The 17,512-nt window shown below is 42.6% G+C and overlaps 1 protein-coding gene across 2 annotated transcripts in view; it reads right to left on the bottom strand.

Moving 5' to 3' along the window:
- LOC110508191 (neuropilin-1a) overlaps positions 1 to 6,115 on the bottom strand; it is a 68,582-nt gene extending 62,467 nt beyond the window's left edge. For both annotated transcript variants that reach the window (XR_005040120.1, XM_036965890.1), the window contains exons 1-2: positions 5,410 to 6,115; positions 4,543 to 4,717 (exon numbers count right to left, since the gene is read on the bottom strand). Coding sequence is in view for 1 of the 2 variants with exons in the window: in XM_036965890.1 (XP_036821785.1) it covers positions 4,543 to 4,717; positions 5,410 to 5,479 (245 nt within the window). In the remaining variant the exon portion in view is untranslated. The remainder of the gene's footprint in view (positions 1 to 4,542; positions 4,718 to 5,409) is intronic.
- Between the last annotated feature and the right edge of the window lie 11,397 nt (positions 6,116 to 17,512).

Genomic DNA, 17,512 nt, shown 5'->3' with positions numbered 1-17,512 from the left:
ATGACTTGAAGTTCAAGAGAGAATAACTTCAGATAAGCACGCCAGTCGCAACTCTGAAGTTCACATAAATCTTTCATTGATGTAATTGGGAGGCTTTAGTTGAAATTAAAATCACGAGCTCCAAATATCTTAAATTAGGATTTGTCCCGAAATTCCTACAGCAAACTATCTCTTGGATTTATTAGATTATGTAAAGAGGGGTTTTACAATAATCTATTTACAACTCTGATATTGTTGTTTTAAAATTGGTATATAAAGGCCGATGTCACGAAAAGACAAGATATAATCACCAACTATTTATTTACGTACCGGGTAATGTAATAGTGTTGTTGCAGCTACTTAGTACATGGAGAGAAAAAAAAGAGTCTCAGAAGTAACTTCCATGGTATGGCAGACTCTTACAGCACCGATCCCAATAGCGACAGTAAATACATGAAGACAGAGTGCCCTCGTGGGCCTGGACCCAGATTCACAAAACCTTCTTAAGAAGGAATTACTTCTTAACTGCCATTGTTTCCTTAACTATAGACTTAAGAAGAAAGTTAAGCAAAGTTGCTGTTCCTCGAAAAGGTTATTGGAAATATTCTTGCGCTATTTCTTATGTTTCTCCTTCAGCAAAAATTTAAGAAGAAATTCGAGTCTTGAAAATAACGTTTTTAGAAATGTATTTAATTCCAAGATAGCTAAACCCTTGTCTTAAACTCAGAGCAGTGAGAGAAAAGCTCATGAAAGCAATTGAACACAAACACAACATATAATATAATGAACACCAGAGTAAAATCGAATGTATGCATGTGTGTATACAAGTATGTACAATACATGACCAAAAGTATGTGGAAACTTGCTCTTTGAACATCTCATTCCAAAATCATGGGCATTAATATGGAGTTGGTCCCTCCTTTGCTGCTATAACATCCTCCACTCTTCTGGGAAGGCTTTCTACTAGATGTTGGTACATTGTGCTTCCATTTAGCCACAAGAGCATTAGTGAGGTCGGGCACTGATGTTAGGCGATTAGGCCTGGCTCGCAGTCTGCGTTCCAATTCATCCCAAAGGTGTTCGATGGGGATGAGGTCAGGGCTATGTGCAGGTCAATCAAGTTCTTCCCCACCTATCTCGACAAACCTTTTCTGTATGGACCTTTGTGCACAGGAAAGGGCCTTCCCCAAACTGAAAGGGCCTTCCCCAAGCCTCAATGTGTTGGTTTCAATATGGTTGTACCCCTGTCCGGGGGTATCATCGGGTGGGGCCACAGTGTCTCCTGACCCCTCCTGTCTCAGCCTCCAGTATTTATGCTGCAGTAGTTTATGTTTCGGGGGGCTAGGGTCAGTCTGTTATATCTGGAGTATTTCTCCTGTCTTATCCAGTGTCCTGTGTGAATTTAAGTATGCTCTCTCTAATTCTCTCTTTCTCTCTTTCTTTCTTTCTCTCTCTCTCTCTCGGAGGACCTGAGCCCTAGGACCATGCCTCAGGACTACCTGGCATGATGACTCCTTGTTGTTCCCAGTCCACCTGGCCGTGCTGCTGCTCCAGTTTCAACTGTTCTGCCTGCGGCTATGGAACCCTGACCTGTTCACTGTGATTACTATTATTTGACCATGCTGGTCATTTATGAACATTTGAACATCTTGGCCATGTTCTGTTATAATCTCCACCCGGCACAGCCAGAAGAGGACTGGCCACCCCTCATAGCCTGTTTCCTCTCTAGGTTTCTTCCTAGGTTTTGGCCTTTCTAGGGAGTTTTTCCTAGCCAGCGTGCTTCTACACCTGCATTTCTTGCTGTTAGGGGTTTTAGGCTGGGTTTCTGTCCAGCACTTTGATATATCAGCCAAGAATGGCGATATAAATAAATTTGATTTGAAGTAGAATGACTCTTTCCGACATCTTGTTTTACATTTTCTCGGCAGTGGAGGCAAAAACAGGAAGGCCAAGTGTACTATTGGATACAACATGATTTGTTTGAGGTTCAGTTTCTAAGGAAGTAAATTGGGCTATGAACTCCAATAATCTCTTTGTTTGTGCTCAGTTCCATGGGCATTTCCCCTTTATTTCACCACAGTGAAGTTGACAGGGGTCTTAACAGCTAAACTCTATAAGTGACAGAGACTGATTATATTAGAGCCGTAGAGGGTCATGTTATCCTTTGTTTATCTCCCGTCTTGTATGTAAAGTCTTGTATGTAAACACCGTTAGTAGCTCTGTTACCGTGTACGTCTTCATGTCTTTACTGTCACTATTGGGATCGGTGCTGTAAGAGTCTGCCATACCATGGAAGTTACTTCTGAGATTCCTTTTCTTTCCATGTACTAAGTAGCTGCAACATAATTGAAAGCAGACAAAAACTCAGATTCTGAGAAAGAAAATGTTCTTTGCGAGCAAAAACTTGGTCATTATCGCACACTTGAGGAAAAAGTTCAAACAACCTCAAAAGAATATGCCTCAGATTACTCTATAATCCATATGTCTGCTCCAGTTTCTGTTGAGGGATTTTTTTCATCGGTCATGCTATTTTAGTGTCAGTGTGAGGTAACTCTGTTTTTGATTAGGCTCAGGGCTGTGTCCCAAATTGCACCCTATTCCCTATATAGTTCACTACTTTTGACCAGGGCACATAGGGAATAGTGTGTGATTTGCTTGATAAATAGGGAACAGGGCCTGATTTGGGACACTGACTTTGCTACTGCTCCACATTGGACACCAGAGCATCTTCACAAAAGCCTGGTTGATGTTATTTAGATGTCTGACCACTCAAGGAATGTAAAGTGGTCAGTTCCGACTATGATATCAAGGGAAGAGCTCAAGATTGCATAAAAATGTAGCATTTGGAAACATAATTATAGACCAACACCTCCTTAGAAGAAAAAAAAAACCTGATGTTTGTTCTATTTACTTCCTATGTTTGGATAGCTAGTTAATTACAGCCATATTCCAGGGACATGTGTGTTCTATTTGGTTCTTTAATTGAATTAATAATATAGGGTGATGATGACATGCGCCTCATGGGTTGCGACCCAAATGGCACCCTATTCCCTATTTAGTGCACAAGTTTTGACCAGGGCCTTGGTCAAAAGTAGTGCACTATATAGGGAAGAGGGTGCCATTTGCGATGCAACCATGCACTGCAGCTTTCCCGGACATTGTATCTGAAGGAAGGAATTCAGTTGTGACAATACATTTGAATTAAAAGGAGACATTTGAATAGAGTGGAACCACCATAGGACAATGACCTTAACCGTTGCAACTATGACTTTTATAGATGATATTGAAATATCATGTTTTGGAGTTTGATTAGCAGATGTTGTTAATGGGAGGAAAAATTGCAAGTTTTTCTCTTAGGAAACTGTGATTTAGCCCAGGCCCCTCATTTGGCATTTTAAACATAGTCTCTTACCACAACTTTCACTTCTGCCAAACAATGACTATGAACTATAATATAAATCCTCACAACAAATATCAGAGTAAACCTATCATCACAGTCAAAAACACAGGCTAGGACAGGCTAGGTTGTCGTCACACAGAACTTAAAGATACAAGTAGAGAATGCCTCCATTCCATGTTGGAACTGGAAGCATTTCAACCATGGTTCCAGAGAACAACAACTATCCTTACAGCTATACACTTTACAGGATCTGTCAGAATGCTAAACACTGCTAACATTTTATAGGTCCCTTGGTGGTGAAACGTGATCCAATAGCAGTTAAGGACCCCAGCGCGAGGCAGTGAGCCTATGATTTACACATAGTTTATGAAGCATTTAAAAAGACAGAGGGACCATAATAAAAATGGGTTTATTTATGGTAAATTGTGAACATATGGGCTTTTGTGAGAAGGCATTCTTACCCCGAGGTGCATAGTGTGTGTGTGTGTGTGTGTGTGTGTGTGTGTGTGTGTGTGTGTGTGTGTGTGTGTGTGTGTGTGTGTGTGTGTGTGTGTGTGTGTGTGTGTGTGTGTGTGTGTGTGTGTGTGTGATACTGTATGTGTAACCCAAATCATAATCAATGATCAGGACTAGATAGCACAGCTCAAGAATGTGACTAGGCAACATTCACCCACAACTAGGCAAAATATACATTATATAATTGACCCAACAATATTGTAGACAGCACTACACAGCAAAAAAAATATATAAAATCAAATATCAAAAACAAAACACTTCATTACAATTATATTTCCTCTCAACTGCCAATATCCAGAAGTAATGGATGATGCTCCAGTCTAGTTTTCTTTCATAATCAAATGATCAAATTGATCAAATCAAATTGCATTCGTCACATACAGATCAGTACAAATCAGTACTGTATGCATCACGTCTCATAGTAGGAGTGCTGATTTAGGATTTGTTTAGCCTTTTGACAACAATCAATACAAATAAATTATAAATTGGCCAGAGGGGACCTGATCCTAGATCCCCTCTCTTACTCTGATACATATGGCCCCAGAGGGAAGGAAGTGAAACATCTTTGAAATACTGAACATTGTTCTTATTTTGACCAATAGGTGGCAGAGTTTCACACTTCATCCAGAAAAGAGCACGTTACTTACTTGCAGTCTCTGTCCTCCAGATCAAAATGAGGGTTAAAGTTGATGAGTATTTTCTGTCCTGGGTCTGGGGCCGATATCACCCACATACATTGTTGTGATGGAGGGTATGAGGTCGGATAGCCAGGAGAGGTGAGATAATCTGCACTGGTTATCTCAATGTTATCTCCACATTTATCTGCAAACAAAAACAGATAGAGATAACTATTCAACAGGGAAATTACACATACAATCTGTTTTATAACAAAAGAAAAACAGTAGGGTGATGTGTAGGCCTATAGTCTCCCCTCTAAAAAAACGATGTGATCATTCAGAAACAATATTGATACACTCAGTGAATCCTACATGGAAATAATTAACCAGGGGAAGATGTTAAAATACACATTTACCAGTGTGCGTGTTTCAAAACTAGTAGTGAAACATGTGTTATGAATCAGAAATAGGGTACTTTGTCATTTTCATATCCTTCTTTTTTTTCTACATGAATAGTAAATAACATCAAATATGAAGACATGCTCGCAAAAGAACCCGCACGTACCCACACCATAAACGATAAAGGACAACCAACAGCTTTTCAAAAACAAAAGTCATTGATTAATGTACAGTATTCCCTCTCTCCGCTGTTGATGGAAAGACACCTTTAAATAAATAAACAAATAATACACTCTCCCGTTTTGGATAACCTGACTTCCATTTGATTTAGAGAACAGAGCTACAGATGCGCCCAGCAAAACCCTCCAGCCTACTGTTGCCAAGATGCACCTCGGTAGACGACCCGAAAACAGGTGAGTTGTGATGACAAATGGTGCAAATTAAGGATTTTTTTATAAGGCTAATGTTAGAAAATATATTTCAAGAGTCCACACTTACAACTTTGAGTCAATGAAGCCACAAAGAGGAGTTGGGTTGAAAAGAAAAGTATAAATCCACAATACATCATTGTGCTGTAAAATACACACGTGTAAAAAAAAAAGTAAAAAATACTTGATATGTCCACCTTCTTATAGTGCGCAAAGCAAAATAACAAACGTCTCAGAAATGTCTAAATTATTCTGAGTGCTTCAGGTCGCAAGCAGCATCCTGTGTTATTATTCAACTACGGTTTCCTCTCTCTGGAAGTCGTGTATCTCTCCCAGAATAAGAATGTGCCATTTCCAAGGAAAATTATAATAATCCAAACGCAGAAAACAATTGTTGATTAAGAAAACCCAGTCACCTAAAGTGCCCCGGCAGGTATCAATCGAAAATTGATATTTTTACATAAAAAAATGTAACGAAAAAGTTCCAGAATTCAATAATATCTCATACACTCACTATCCCGTCTAAAATGAACCAAGGCATGAGTTAGCTACAAACACCTGCGTACTGAGAGTGCGAGCGGACTACCCAATTCCTAATCCTCTTGACTGCGTTCCGTTCGGTAAAGGTTCGCCCCTTTTCCGAAGCGCGCTGACTGACCGACAGAGTAGAATGTCAGAGGAGTCACTCTCATTCGACTTGACGCCAACTGTGAAAGTAACAGTGAGTGGTATTTCCACTCCCCAAATTCCAGCTCCAAGACGCGAACACGCACAGACTGATCACTATGAGACGAGTGGGCAGGAGCGAATGACACCGGTGCGCCCTCCTCCCGCTCGTGCACAGCAGAGGGAGAGGGCTGAATTGGAAGGAAGGAACATAATGGACATTGCACACAAAGGCATTCATTTTGATAAGAAACCTAAGCTGTTGCAAATTAAAAAACAACAAGTGATTAAAATATAACAATGGGCCCTTATAACAACGGCATAAGGGTTTATGGGGAATTGTTACTTCATGCACTCGATGTTTTCCTTTACTGATAGCTCCTTGCACCTGGAATAGGATACGCATTATTCTTATTCAATTACAGTAGTTTAATATCAGTATTTTATATATGTATTGTTATAACACCACTTAAATTCTATACACAAAGAGGAATATTTTGATCTGTGCAAAGCCAGTCTTCTGTTCCTATTAAGAATGCTGCTATGTCCCTAGCAGTTGTTCTGTAGCCAATTGCTTATCAGAGAGTGCGTAGGCCCACTACTAAATTACCATCACGCAACAGTCTGTTGAAAAAAGCAGGCTTTTATCTCTGAAGGGAGTGACAAAGAAAGAAAGTAACTCAATCATCAGCACACTGGCTATGAATATCCCCCCCCCCCCCCCCCCCCATATTGTCATGAGTAACATCCTCATTTTGCAGGAATACATCTTAAACCCATATCAGCACCTAAAATAACGTGGTATAACTGTGCAAGCTCTGGAACAACACATATGAACATGCTTGAAACCACAGCAAAAGCCCTCCGTTAATTCAGGCAGGAAACAGGGGACGAGCCTCAGTGCCTTCAGAGGCACAGTTTAACCTGTGGGGTGAGTGGGAGCAGAGCAGGCAGTGGTGTGTGGAGACTGGCCAGGGGATGGTCCTCACTGTTCAAATCAAATCTAATTAAATAAAATTAAAGTGTAAACAGATTTTCAATGTTGTCGCAGGTGCAGCAAAATGCTTGTGTTTCTAGCTCCAACGGTGCAGTAATATATGAGTAATAACAAACCTAAAAAACAACATAGGCACAAAATACAGATTAAAATGATTAATAATAAAGAAATAAAGAAATAGCAGAACGAGCTATGTCAGAGACCGGAATATAAATATATATATACTGTATATACACATATCATGGTGTATATAGACAGAATATGAAGGTGTATACAGTCATCCTGGACTGAGTATGTTGAGTGAAAGGCATGTCATTGTACTGTTACACATTTTATGTGACAGAATTACACTGTGTGTGTGTGTGTGTGTGTGTGTGTGTGTGTGTGTGTGTGTGTGTGTGTGTGTGTATGGTGAAAAATGATCTTACCTTGGGATTTCAAAATCAATCATGCACAACTTAAAGACACATAATAATCCTAAACATGACCAAGGCAGCAGCTTTTTCACCAATATGGTTATGCTGTAATTTGAACCCACTTTTGTTTCACACAAGATTAATGGTAGCTGTAGAATACCATCAGGCACATGCATAGATAGGGCTCTACCTGAGAAGAGCCCATGCCTTTTACCCTACCAGTCTCCAAAGTGCCCCTTTGTTATGGGTAAAAGAAAATACATATATACAGTATATATATTTATTTGTATAGACTTCTTATCGCTTTTGTCCTGAACCTACTGCCCGCAAGACGTTGTTAAATTAGCTTTAAATGTGTAGTTTAATTAGCCATTAAGATATGATTATTTTATTTGAGCACCTGCCCCCACCCCCCGGCCCTGTCTTTCTTGTGTGTGGGTGTGTGTGTGAGATTGAGAGTAGTAACACAGAGAGAAAGAGAGAGAAAAAGAGATTTACAAAGAGAGATTTACAGAGAGCGAGAGAGAGACATTTATAGAGAGAGAGATTTACAGAGAGAGAGATTTACAGAGAGAGAGAGAGATTGAGGGAGAGCGATTTAGAGGGAGAGAGACATTTACAGAGAGAAAGAGATTTACAGAGAGCGATTTAGAGAGAAAGAGATTTACAGAGAGAGAGAGATTTAGAGGGAGAGAGATTTACAGAGAGATTTACAGAGATAGAGAGGGAGATTTACAGAGAGAGATTTAGAGGGAGAGAGATTTACAGAGAGAGATTTAGAGGGAGAGAGATTTACAGAGAGAGATTTAGAGGGAGAGAGATTTACAGAGAGATATTTACAGAGATAGAGAGGGAGATTTACAGAGAGAGTGAGCTAACAAGGGATGTGTATGTGTGAGAAGAAGCTCACTATTGTAGCTAGCTAGTTTAGCTCTAAAATAGCCAACCCCCATCCCAGCCAACAGCAGAGCACTGAGAGAGAGAGTAAAGAGAGAGAGAGAGAAAGAGTGCGAGAAAGACAGAAAGAGGGAGAGGGGGTTTCTTTCTCTGGGGAGAGTAGATCAAAGCCACGAGGGCCTCAATGGAGGGAGAACTTCATCAACATAAATTGCATCATTTATGTTTTAGGCCTCACTGATTTACGAAAGACACACACACGCACGCACACACACACACGACAGCTCGACTCTGTCCCCAACGTCGTATTTTAACGGTAATTACACAATGTGTGTGTCCCAAATGTCACCATATTAACTACGTAATCCATTAATTTAAACCAGAGCCCTGGTCAAATATAGTGGACTAGTTATACAGGGAACAGTGTGCCATTTGGGCCACACATGTTAGCACACTGATAATGGGATGTTAAGGCTCTTGTGAGGGTTCTTCATAGTATTGACTTCCGCCGAAGTGGGCTCCTCTCCTTGTTCGGGCGGCGTTTGGCGTCACCGGCTTTCTAGCCATCACCGCTCCGTTTTTCACATATCCATTTGTCTTGCCTTGTTTCCATACACACCTGGTTTTCATTTCCCCAATCAATCTACTTGTATTTAACCCTCTGTTTCCCATCATGTTTTGTGTGTAATTGTTTCATGTTTTTGTGGTGTTTTATTATGTGCTTTACTTTTGTTATGTTCCGTATTTTGAGAACATTTGATTTATGTAGTGCTCTCGTTGTAGAACTAAAATAAAAGTGCGCCTGTTTACATCACTCTACTCTCCTGCACCTGACTTCGCCTCTAATACACTCGATGACAAGTATTTCCACATGGTCAGTCATCGGGACACCTGTGCCGTTGGTGTAAATCCTCCTGATAATGTGGGTTGAACTATAGGTTGAATACATTCACAATGTTGACGTGTGTGTGTGTGTGTGTGTGTGTGTGTGTGTGTGTGTGTGTGTGTGTGTGTGTGTGTGTGTGTGTGTGTGTGCATTTTTCAATGACTGCCAGGTAATAAGCCAGGAATGACGGAGGAGAGGAGCAGTTTCTGTAATTACATATTCATATCACCATAATTACAGGCTGAGGGACAGTGATGCGTTACACAGTTATGGTGGACTTGAGGTGGAACACCATCTTGAAGGTACCGCTCACAGTGGTGTATAGCCCTGTAGACACACATATCTACACTCACGCCTGTACACATGGAGCAAATAACACAAGTACTACCTTGGAAGAAGCCTTTTCTGCTGCTGCCAAGAACCACCTCTTGTTTGATCTCCTTTAACCTAGTCAAATCACACCACATTTCTAGCAGAGGAAGACATCTGGACACATTCAAATAATAGTCATCCTATTTCTATGGTTGGACACATCATGAGGTCATATAGCCGTGATAAGAACATAGTGTTTGAGGTGGATCTCATCCAGGGAACTGTCATCGTTTCACACCCAGCTTAGACAAAGGCCAAGCTGCCAGCGGTGCTGTCTGTTGGTGAACCGCCCTGCCAAGACTAGGGATTGTTTCCCAAATGTCACCCTATTCCCTATGTAGTGCACTAGTTTTGATGAAGGCTTTGGTGAAGAGTAATGCAATACACAGAGGACATGGTTCCATGCGAGACGCAGCCTAGAGCTTCAGGGACCAGCAAGGGGATCAGATAGGGAAGCAACCTCCTGTTCAGGCTAAAATACCCATTGTCATAGGATCCAGGTTTAGCTCACTGTTTATTCTCTATCATTGACCCAGGCACCCTTCTACAGTTCATTTGCGACTCTATCTTTCCTTGGCTCCTGTCTTTTTGTTGTCTCATCAGTTTGATCTTAATGTGAAGTGGATATATGAGTCTCTTGTCTCCTCTGCTGTGTAGAGAATACTTTTGCCATTGGGCCACAGCCTACCTTTTCAAAATGTTGTCTAATACCATTGAGGGTGTTGCTGAATTAGTGAATTAATCCAAAATATTTTCTAAATACAGTCATGTCAGCTATCACCACCACTGACAAGATTTCTTTCCTCACATAATTTACATGACAGGTCTTACAGGGTGATATATTAATGTCTGTGACACATTCCTGTGGGAGATTTAAGTCAGCTCACATATTTGAAGTAACAGCTGTTTCAAATGTTCATTTTTCTCCTCGGAGCCTTGGTTATCAACGTTTGTATGGTGAATGTATTATAAAGTCGTATATGACATTGCTGTTGTGTATAATAGCTTAAGCACTCTACTCACTCAGAAAAAAAGGTGCAATCTACAACAGTGGAGGCTGGTGGGAGGAGCCATAGGAAGACGAGCTGATTGTAATGGCTGGAATGGAATGAATGGAATGGACTCAAACATGTGATTCCAACTATTATAATGAGCCCGTCCTCCTATAGCTCCTCCCACCAGCCTCCTGTGATCTATAACCTTTAAGGGAACTTTGGCTGTCCCCATAGGAGAACCCTTTGAAGAACCCTTTCTAGTTCCACGTAGAGCACATTTGGTTCCATGTAGAACCCCTTTCCATAGAGGGTTCTGCAGGACTCAGAAAGGTTCTACCTGGAACCCAAAAGGCGTCTCCTATGGGGACAGAACCCTTTTGTAACCCTTTTGAGATTGTACATCTGTTAACTACTTTCCTACTACAGTACTCTGTATTTTCCAACCAACACCCCTAAACACCCACCTTCCTATGACATGATTAATGATATGCTCAAGACATACAGTATGTGCATGAAAACTTGCTTTGGAACTTGCTATGGAACTTGCTATGGAAATGTTATTTTTATAAAAGTGTCTCCAGAAATACAGCATGTGTCATAGGTTTTCAGAGTGAGAGGACGTTGATGATGATGTTGATATGTACATGTGTATGCTGATATGTATGATGCACTCTTAGAAAGAGGGTTCCAAAAGGCTTCTTCGGCTATCCCCATAGGAGAACCCTTTTTGGTTCCAGGCAGAATCCTTAATGGTTCCAGGTAGAACTATTTTTGGTTCCATGTAGAACCCCTCTGTGGAAAGGGTTCTACGTGGAACTCAAAAGGGTTTTTACCTGGAACCAAAAAGGGTTCTTTAAAGGGTTCACCTATGGGGACAGCTGAAGAACCCTTTTAGGTTCTAGATAGCACCTTTTTTTTATAAGAGTGTATGTATGGATATGTATGCTGATATGTATATAGGCATGTACAGTATATAATTAACAGTGAATACTGTAGATAGGCCTTAGTATTGTGTCAGTACAGGACTTTTTTATGTGCATCTTCTATTATTCTTATTTAAAACGTATGTAGCTCTGTCCTTGAACTGTTCTTGTCTATTCAGGTTTTGTATTAGTTTACGTTTTATGTTTTGTGTGGACCCCAGGAAGAGTAGCTGCTGCATGAACAACAGCTAATGGGGATCCAAACAAACAAACTATTGAAATATATATGCCCAAATATATCGAAGGCCTTCGCATGGTGTCAGTAGCCTAATAGTCCACACCATGACTGGGCCCGGATCCCACAGGATTTCTTAAATAGTGCACTGCTTTTGACTAGAGATCTATGTCTATCGTCCCGGATCCAATCCCTGGTGATCAGGGGAGATGTTAATGAAGATAGTCCTGCTGTCCTAGTCACACAGAGACAGACAGGCTCAGAGAATAGGTTATGTATGGGGGAGTGTGTTTGTGTGCGTTTGCGTGCGTAAATGTTTTCCTACATTACCAGGACCAAAATGTCCTGACAAGTCACCAGAATGTCCTGACAAGTCACCAGAATGTCCTGACAAGTCACCAGATTGTCCTGACAAGTCACCAGATTGTCCTGACAAGTCACCAGAATGTCCTGACAAGTCACCAGAATGTCCTGACAAGACACCAGAATGTCCTGCTAAGTCACCAGATTGTCCTGACAAGTCACCAGAATGTCCTGACAAGTCACCAGATTGTCCTGACAAGTCACCAGATTGTCCTGACAAGTCACCAAAATGTCCTGACAAGTCACCGGAATGTCCTGACAAGTCACCATAATGTCCTGACAAGTCACCAGATTGTCCTGACAAGTCACCAAAATGTCCTGACAAGTCACCAGATTGTCCTGACAAGTCACCAGATTGTCCTGACAAGTCACCAGATTGTCCTGACAAGTCACCAGATTGTCCTGACAAGTCACCAAAATGTCCTGACAAGTCACCACAATGTCCTGACAAGTCACCACAATGTCCTGACAAGTCACCACAATGTCCTGACAAGTCACCAGATTGTCCTGACAAGTCACCAAAATGTCCTGACAAGTCACCACAATGTCCTGACAAGTCACCAGATTGTCCTGACAAGTCACCAGAATGTCCTGACAAGTCACCAGATTGTCCTGACAAGTCACCAGATTGTCCTGACAAGTCACCAGATTGTCCTGACAAGTCACCAGAATGTCCTGACAAGTCACCAGAATGTCCTGACAAGTCAAATTCAAATCAAATCCAATCAAATTTTATTTGTCACATACACATGGTTAGCAGATGTTAATGCGAGTGTAGCGAAATGCTTGTGCTTCTAGTTCCGACAATGCAGTAATAACAAGTAATCTAACTAACAATTCCAAAACTACTGTCTTGTACACAGTGTAAGGGGATAAAGAATATGTACATAAGGATATATGAATGAGTGATGGTACAGAGCAGCATAGGCAAGATACAGTAGATGGTATCGAGTACAGTATGTACAAATGAGATGAGTATGTAAACAAAGTGGCATAGTTTAAAGTGGCTAGTGATACATGTATTACATAAGGATACAGTCGATGATATAGAGTACAGTATATACGTATGCATATGAGATGAATAATGTAGGGTAAGTAACATTATATAAGGTAGCATTGTTTAAAGTGGCTAGTGATATATTTACATCATTTCCCATCAATTCCCATTATTAAAGTGGCTGGAGTTGAGTCAGTGTCAGTGTGTTGGCAGCAGCCACTCAGTGTTAGTGGTGGCTGTTTAACAGTCTGATGGCCTTGAGATAGAAGCTTTTTTTCAGTCTCTCGGTCCCAGCTTTGATGCACCTGTACTGACCTCGCCTTCTGGATGATAGCGGGGTGAACAGGCAGTGGCTCGGGTGGTTGATGTCCTTGATGATCTTTATGGCCTTCCTGTGACATCGGGTGGTGTAGGTGTCCTGGAGGGCAGGTAGTTTGCCCCCGGTGATGCGTTGTGCAGACCTCACTACCCTCTGGAGAGCCTTACGGTTGAGGGCGGTGCAGTTGCCATACCAGGCGGTGATACAGCCCGCCAGGATGCTCTCAATTGTGCATCTGTAGAAGTTTGTGAGTGCTTTTGGTGACAAGCCGAATTTCTTCAGCCTCCTGAGGTTGAAGAGGCGCTGCTGCGCCTTCTTCACAATTCTGTCTGTGTGAGTGGACCAATTCAGTTTGTCTGTGATGTGTATGCCGAGGAACTTAAAACTTGCTACCCTCTCCACTACTGTTCCATCGATGTGGATAGGGGGGTGTTCCCTCTGCTGTTTCCTGAAGACCACAATCATCTCCTTAGTTTTGTTGACGTTGAGTGTGAGGTTATTTTCCTGACACCACACTCCGAGGGCCCTCACCTCCTCCCTGTAGGCCGTCTCGTCGTTGTTGGTAATCAAGCCTACCACTGTTGTGTCGTCCGCAAACTTGATGATTGAGTTGGAGGCGTGCGTGGCCACGCAGTCGTGGGTGAACAGGGAGTACAGGAGAGGGCTCAGAACGCACCCTTGTGGGGCCCCAGTGTTGAGGATCAGCGGGGAGGAGATGTTGTTGCCTACCCTCACCACCTGGGGGCGGCCCGTCAGGAAGTCCAGTACCCAGTTGCACAGGGCGGGGTCGAGACCCAGGGTCTCGAGCTTGATGACGAGGTTGGAGGGTACTATGGTGTTGAATGCCGAGCTGTAGTCGATGAACAGCATTCTCACATAGGTATTCCTCTTGTCCAGATGGGTTAGGGTAGTGTGCAGTGTGGTTGAGATTGCGTCGTCTGTGGACCTATTTGGGCGGTAAGCAAATTGGAGTGGGTCTAGGGTGTCAGGTAGGGTGGAGGTGATATGGTCCTTGACTAGTCTCTCAAAGCACTTCATGATGACGGATGTGAGTGCTACGGGGCGGTAGTCGTTTAGCTCAGTTACCTTAGCTTTCTTGGGAACAGGAACAATGGTGGCCCTCTTGAAGCATGTGGGAACAGCAGACTGGTATAGGGATTGATTGAATATGTCCGTAAACACACCGGCCAGCTGGTCTGCGCATGCTCTGAGGGCGCGGCTGGGGATGCTTTCTGGGCCTGCAGCCTTGCGAGGGTTAACACGTTTAAATGTCTTACTCACCTCGGCTGCAGTGAAGGAGAGACCGCATGTTTTCGTTGCAGGCCGTGTCAGTGGCACTGTATTGTCCTCAAAGCGGGCAAAAAAGTTATTTAGTCTGCCTGGGAGCAAGACATCCTGGTCCGTGACTGGGCTGGATTTCTTCCTGTAGTCCGTGATTGACTGTAGACCCTGCCACATGCCTCTTGTGTCTGAGCCGTTGAATTGAGATTGAATGAATTGAAGTCACCACAATGTCCTGACAAGTCACCACAATGTCCTGACAAGTCACCAGATTGTCCTGACAAGTCACCAGATTGTCCTGACAAGTCACCAGAATGTCCTGATAAGGTAGAAAAACAAGAAACATTTTGAAAAGTCAGGACCTTTTTCAGGTCCTGAATTTGTTAAAATGCTATTTTAGGATTAAGGGTTAGGTTTCGGGTTAAGGTTAGGGTTAGGGTTAGGTTTAGGGTTAGGTTTAAAGTTTGAGGTTAAGGTTAGGTTTAGGGTTAAGATTAGGGTTAAGGTTAGGATTAGGCTTTTGGGGTTAAAGTTAGGTTTTTTTTTTTTTTATCCTGAAATTGTGTGTGTTTGTGTATTAGTGCCGGTTTCAAAGGAATTGCTGGCAAATCGCCTGTCTGCAATTACCTCTGTTTTAGAGGGCTGAAACTTTCAGAAAGTTAAGTCCCTCCCTAGAGGGACCTATAGCTCTGAGGTCTCTGAAAGGTTAGGGTATCGTATGGTGTCTCACAAGTTCTGAAGGCCTACACATTCTTCAAAATAAAACTCTGTATTAGAGAAAAGAACGACAGATAAGCGTATACACTCTGCCTCTACAAATCATACCATCCATATTGATCATGTTACCTCTAACTAACCTGTTAGATTCAAAGCATCAGGAAGGATAAGACTGCCCTGAGAAAGAGAAAACCTATAATTCACATATGTCAGAGTCAAGGCCCGCGGGCCACATCCGGCCCGCAAGAAGGTTTTTTACGGCCCCTGGGATGATCTTGATTTATTATTAGAACCGGCCCGCAGCAAGCCGGCAGCCCGCAGATCTTTTACACGCACCAATACTACATTTCCCACAATGCAAAGGTGACGCACCGAGCAGTAGGCTGCTTCATTTCAATATTTATTGGCACAGCAGTCGTCAGCATCACAGTAAAATTAACTTTCAGATACCCATCAAAAATGGCAAAACGGAAGGTGGATACTGAGAACCGGGGGTTTCAAACAAGGTGGGAGTCGGAGTATATGTTCACGAAGGTAGCTGGAAAACCTGTGTGTCTTCTGTGTGGAGAAAGTGTGGCGGTACTGAAAGAGTATAATCTGAGACGACATTATGAAACGAAACACGCGGACAAAAACAAGAATATGGACATGGAACAAAGGCTACAAAAGGCCAGTTTTATTTTGGCAGAAGAGATCGCTAAATCAGCCCGGCCATTTACGGAGGGGGATTTCATCAAAAACTGCATGATTAAAGTTTGTGACGAAGTTTGCCCAGAAAAAAGGCAACTCTTTTTAAATGTGAGTCTGAGCAGAAACACCATTGCCGAGAGAGTAGACCAGTTGTCCATCAATCTAAAAGAGCAGCTTGTGAAAAAGGGAAAAGATTTTATTGCATATTCCTTGGCTGTGGATGAGAGCACCGACATTTCTGACATTGCCCAGTTGTCAATTTTCATCCGCGGAGTGGACTCCAACCTAAGCGTGACAGAGGAGTTTTTGGCTTTACGTCCTATGCATGGCACAACTACGGGGCATGATTTGTATGAAGAGGTGTCAAGATGTGTAAATGAGATGGAGCTGCCTTGGGAAAAACTCGTGGGTTTGACAACCGACGGAGCACCTGCGATGTGTGGACACAGGAGCGGACTGGTGGCGAAGATACGGGAAAAGATGCAAGAGGAAAACGCGACAGGTGAGCTGACAGCTTATCATTGTATCATACACCAGGAAGCGTTGTGCGGTAAAGCCTTGAAAATGGAGCATGTAATGAGCATCATCACGCGCACAGTTAACTTTATCAGAGCCAAAGGTTTGAATCACCGCCAGTTCAAGGCATTTCTGACGGAGTTAGAAACGGAGCATGGTGATTTGCCTTATCACACAGAGGTGCGATGGCTAAGCCAGGGAAAGGTGCTTCAAAGATGTTTCGAGCTTCGTGAGGAGATTTGTCTGTTCTTGGACAGCAAAGGGAAAGACACAACACAACTCCGAGACGAAATGTTTCTGTGTGAAATGGCTTTTCTGTGTGACATTACGAGTCATCTGAATGCAATAAACTTGCAGCTGCAGGGTCGGGATCGTGTCATCTCTGATATGTACAGTACAGTGAAGGCATTTAAAACCAAACTGACTCTGTGGGAGACGCAGATGCGGAAAGAAAATTTGAGCCACTTTCCCAGCTGCCAGACCATGAAAGAGAAGCTCTCTACCAGTGCGTTCCCGAGCACACAGTTGGCTGATAAAATAGGTATGCTTGCCGCTGACTTTCGACGCCGATTTGCTGACTTTGAAGCACAAAAAAGCAGGTTGGAACTGCTCGGTAACCCATTTGCTGTTGACATGGAAAGCTCACCACCAAACCTCCAAATGGAGTTGATTGACCTCCAATGCAATGATGCACTGAGGGCAAAATATGCGGCAGTGGGTGCTGCGGAGTTCGCCCGTTTCCTCCCCGGCACAATGCCCCAGCTGCGCATCCAGGCTGCTCAAACGTTGTCTATGTTTGGCAGCACATACCTGTGTGAACAACTGTTTTCTTTGATGAACCTGAACAAAACATCACACAGAAGTCGACTTACTGCTGAACACCTCCACTCAATTCTGAGGATT

The sequence above is a fragment of the Oncorhynchus mykiss genome, chromosome 28, assembly GCF_013265735.2.
Source record: "Oncorhynchus mykiss isolate Arlee chromosome 28, USDA_OmykA_1.1, whole genome shotgun sequence".
NCBI classification, from domain to species: Eukaryota; Metazoa; Chordata; class Actinopteri; order Salmoniformes; family Salmonidae; genus Oncorhynchus; species Oncorhynchus mykiss.
The sequence above is the reverse complement of the archived record's forward strand: the minus strand, read 5'-3'. Positions and strand labels throughout refer to the sequence as shown.